This window comes from Magallana gigas, chromosome 9, assembly GCF_963853765.1.
Source record: "Magallana gigas chromosome 9, xbMagGiga1.1, whole genome shotgun sequence".
Taxonomy (NCBI): domain Eukaryota; kingdom Metazoa; phylum Mollusca; class Bivalvia; order Ostreida; family Ostreidae; genus Magallana; species Magallana gigas.
In genome coordinates this window covers 44,432,161-44,435,847 of record NC_088861.1, presented here as the reverse complement: position 1 = coordinate 44,435,847, position 3,687 = coordinate 44,432,161, and the positions used below count along the sequence as shown (strand labels likewise).

The window sequence follows — 3,687 nt, the reverse complement described above, 5'->3', positions numbered from 1 at the left end:
TACCAGGAGATGCTATGCTAAACCGGGTCACATACTAAACTGCATTGAACATGAAACATGACAGGTCGATGACATGGTAGCTCTAATTAAGGACTCATTTTGACAATTTTGTAAATTGAAACATTACTCTGACATTTTAACCGAAAGTATAATTCAAAACCCTGATCATAAAACCTCATGACTGTTTCAAACTGCACTCTAAATGTTTGGTAATAGTTGGTTTCGGTATTTATTTAATCCCCTTCGAGTGGGCTTTTAAACTTCTTTTTCGCTATTTGACCGTACATACTTGTACTTTGTACTAAATTTAAAACTCCCGATCTCGTGGGTATTAAAACAGAGATTGTGGGTCTGGTCTGGACACGGTGTGGAGCCGTTATCTATCCGGGGAACTTTAAACCTCGTGAAACAAGAAGGGTATTCCCTCTCCTGATAACTTTTTGACAGTAGACGGGGAATGAGGGAAACTATTTCACTGTGCAGGACATTTAAACCCGCCTGCATAAAGTTGTTTTTTTTATATATATCCGTGTGCTTCCTTATTACTCGTGAAAGAGACTCTGTTATTTCATAAGATTCCTCTTGAGAAGATTCAGAGATAAAGACTTTTGTGTGGAGCTTACACGGCTGTGTCATTCAACAACTATGGAGTGTATTTATGTCCCGTTTTGTGGTAGTGCGCCGAGTGAAGTGTAAGACCTATCATTCCATTGCGTTGAATATGACCATTCAACCATCTCATCTGCTAAATTAAAATAGCGCTAGATTTAATGTTTAAACCGCCCGGAGATGAATATTTCAACAAATGTTTCTCAAAATATTTCTTATCCAAATGTTTCTCAAAACATTTCTTATCCGACCCTCCAGGAATTGAATGACCAGGCAGCCCTAAGGTTTCTACCTGTGATCGTATTTCTGTTCACCTTAATGCTCTGTGGGATATTCGGTAATGTTTTGGTGTGTATTGTGTATTTGAGAAAAAAGACCAAGCTTTCCCCGGATTACTTCATCCTAAATCTGGCTTTTCTGGATCTATTAACATGTGTGATCGGTATCCCGGTAGAAATCGCTGACTTGAGGTACCCCTATATGTTTTATGCCCCCGCGGCTTGCAAACTGCTCCGAACTATAGAATCACTTTCTGGGATGGGATCAGCACTGACTTTAGTTGCAATATCTATTGACCGATACAAGCGTATATGTAAATTGGGACAACATTTCAATAACTCCACAGTAAAGCGGCTATGCGGTGGAGCAATATTAATGGGCGTGGTCATCGGGTGGCCCGCCGCGGTGGTTTTCGGAAAGAAGACGGTCGACTTGGGGATTCCCGGTGTTAAAGGGGAGGACTGTTCTACCGCGGACGAAATGAGGGAAACCATTTATCCACTCCTCTACTACAGTGCAATAATGGTGTGTTTCGTAGTATCCGTTGTGTTTGTTATTTTCGTTTATGTCCGAATCTCAATATTTATTCGCAAAGGAATCTCGTTAAAACGAACCAGAACTAATGACCCGGTATCGACCTACTCCATGAACGTTCATTTCATAGCCGAAGAAAACACAAGCGGATCTTGTCCTAGTCAGGCTCATCCAATGCTTGACGCCACGCCTCAACATCGCAGACGACAAATGAACAGTATGCGCGTCACGCGCACAACAACCATCTTTGTTGCCGTGACTGTCGCGTTTATTCTCAGTTATCTCCCTTTTCTGATTATCATGATCATCAGAAACATTAAGAAGGACATTGAAGACAATATGTCACACGATACAGAGGTCGTGTACAAATTTTTCTCAAAATCTTATTTTGTAAACAATGCAATCAACCCTCTAATTTATAGCTTCCTCAACAGACGTTTCCGAAATGACGTTAAAAATTTACTGAAATGTGCAAAGAGACCGTGAAATATCTACTTTCACTTGGACTAACTATTTGGTATAGCAGGTCATTTGTCCGTGTGACAAACATTAGTATTTTTTAATATGAGCGTTTTATGCTTTTCATTTTAACATCAGCATTGTCCGTAATTAATAAGGGAATGTCAGTGAATTTTCTTTTGAATTCTAATGTATTTTGTATTTGAAATGCACATTTTACTGTTTTTGAAAGATTACGTTTTGAATAAAATTCTTATCCATTTTCTTGTGTACGATAGACATAAAGGAATAAAACCAACGCGTCTAAACAGTATGGTACTCTGTACTTTAAAATTGTTCTATCCATATCTAGACTAATTTGATATGCAATTTATATTTCCAGATTTTTTTTATGATCGTTAGCAGTTTCAAAGATTACGTGCTTAAAAGGTCAAGTTAAGTCATCTTATCATGCCTCACCTGTCTATGTTTAAAATATTTACCTGGGATCAATATCTACCTGGATTAATTAGTGTCTACTTTTTTTCAATGCATATCTAAACATCTCCACGAACGTTAATTGTTTTTAAAATATAGAAAACTGTCCACCATATGAATTATTTCTTCATATAATTTGATTTAATATCAAACGTCCAATTTATTAAAGTAAACGCTGATTTGAAGACTTCTACAAATCTCACTAGAGAAATTGATCAACGTGTCGCCGAACATTAACTCCTAAGTTTTCGAAGATTTATCATGCATTTTTACTGTCATGTCTACATTCTTGCTTTATTTTAAGCCATGCATATATTTGTTCGACTGTTATTTTGTTTGTGTTTTTAAAATAAAAAAGATACAGCAATACATAAGGGTACTGTATATAACATTCTTTTTTTAGTTATATAGAACTATTTCTGGAGAGGGAAGCTTTATAGATACGTACACTGTGTAAACGAAGGAAATGAAGAGAGATGTAACAACAAGGCGCGCTTAAAAAACAAGTACTTGGGTTTTTTGTTTTTTGTTTTTTTTTATACTTAGAAAAACCAAGTACATGTATGACCCACTCATATATTACATCAGGTCTATACAATTCAAATGACCTAATTATAATACAATCTAACTTTTCACCAGTGTTACTTAGTTTGTCTGCACGATCCTTTGTAATAGTATTACAATTCTTTAAAACTGTAAAAAGTGGACCCGCTTCATTTAGGGAATAAGAAATCATTCTTAAAGTATCACGAGGTGATGATTTTGATCGGCGCGTGGTCAAATTCAAATTCAATTTGATCTGATTAAATTATCATAGATGTTATCCTTTGTTTCTGCATGAATTTGCGAATGTATTTTTGGAATGCTTGTATAATTCATCACGAGTTGCATGCTCGCTTTAAATAGCATATCATTCAATATTTCTATAGCTGGTTCCAGTGAACATACTTTTTATTTCATTTGTTGTCACATTTCACTTCGAACTTGTTCATTATAAACTGTAGGCGAGAAAAAAAAACCCATTAAAGTGCTTTTATTTTCACTGTGTTTGCGATTAGACCATTTTTGGCGAACATTCATCCACCGTGAACACTGTGCGTTATTGACAGAATTATTTTCAGGTAGCAAGTACACGGGTTAAGACCGTTAACTTACTTAGCCAGACTACTCTGCAGAAAAAGAACAAAACACATAGAAAGTATTTTCCTATTATAACACTTGTAAAACATTCAGCAAATAAAAAGACAGTTATTGTTAGTAATTTTCATTATTCATAAGAATTATATTTGATAAAGTTAATATGATTATATTATAACAGGAAATCTAATT

At 35.6% G+C, this 3,687-nt stretch overlaps 1 protein-coding gene across 1 annotated transcript; it reads left to right on the top strand.

Moving 5' to 3' along the window:
- Window positions 1-241: 241 nt before the first annotated feature.
- Window positions 242-2,752, top strand: LOC105329130 (orexin receptor type 2). Its single transcript, XM_011430303.4, has one exon. It carries the CDS (start codon window positions 790-792, stop codon window positions 1,906-1,908), a length of 1,119 nt encoding a protein of 372 aa, XP_011428605.1. The 5' UTR covers window positions 242-789; the 3' UTR covers window positions 1,909-2,752.
- The last annotated feature ends 935 nt before the right edge of the window (window positions 2,753-3,687 follow it).

Bases quoted from the DNA above. Each gene is read 5' to 3' on its own strand.
- LOC105329130 (XM_011430303.4), top strand. From the start codon at position 790: ATGAATATTTCAACAAATGTTTCTCAAAATATTTCTTATCCAAATGTT.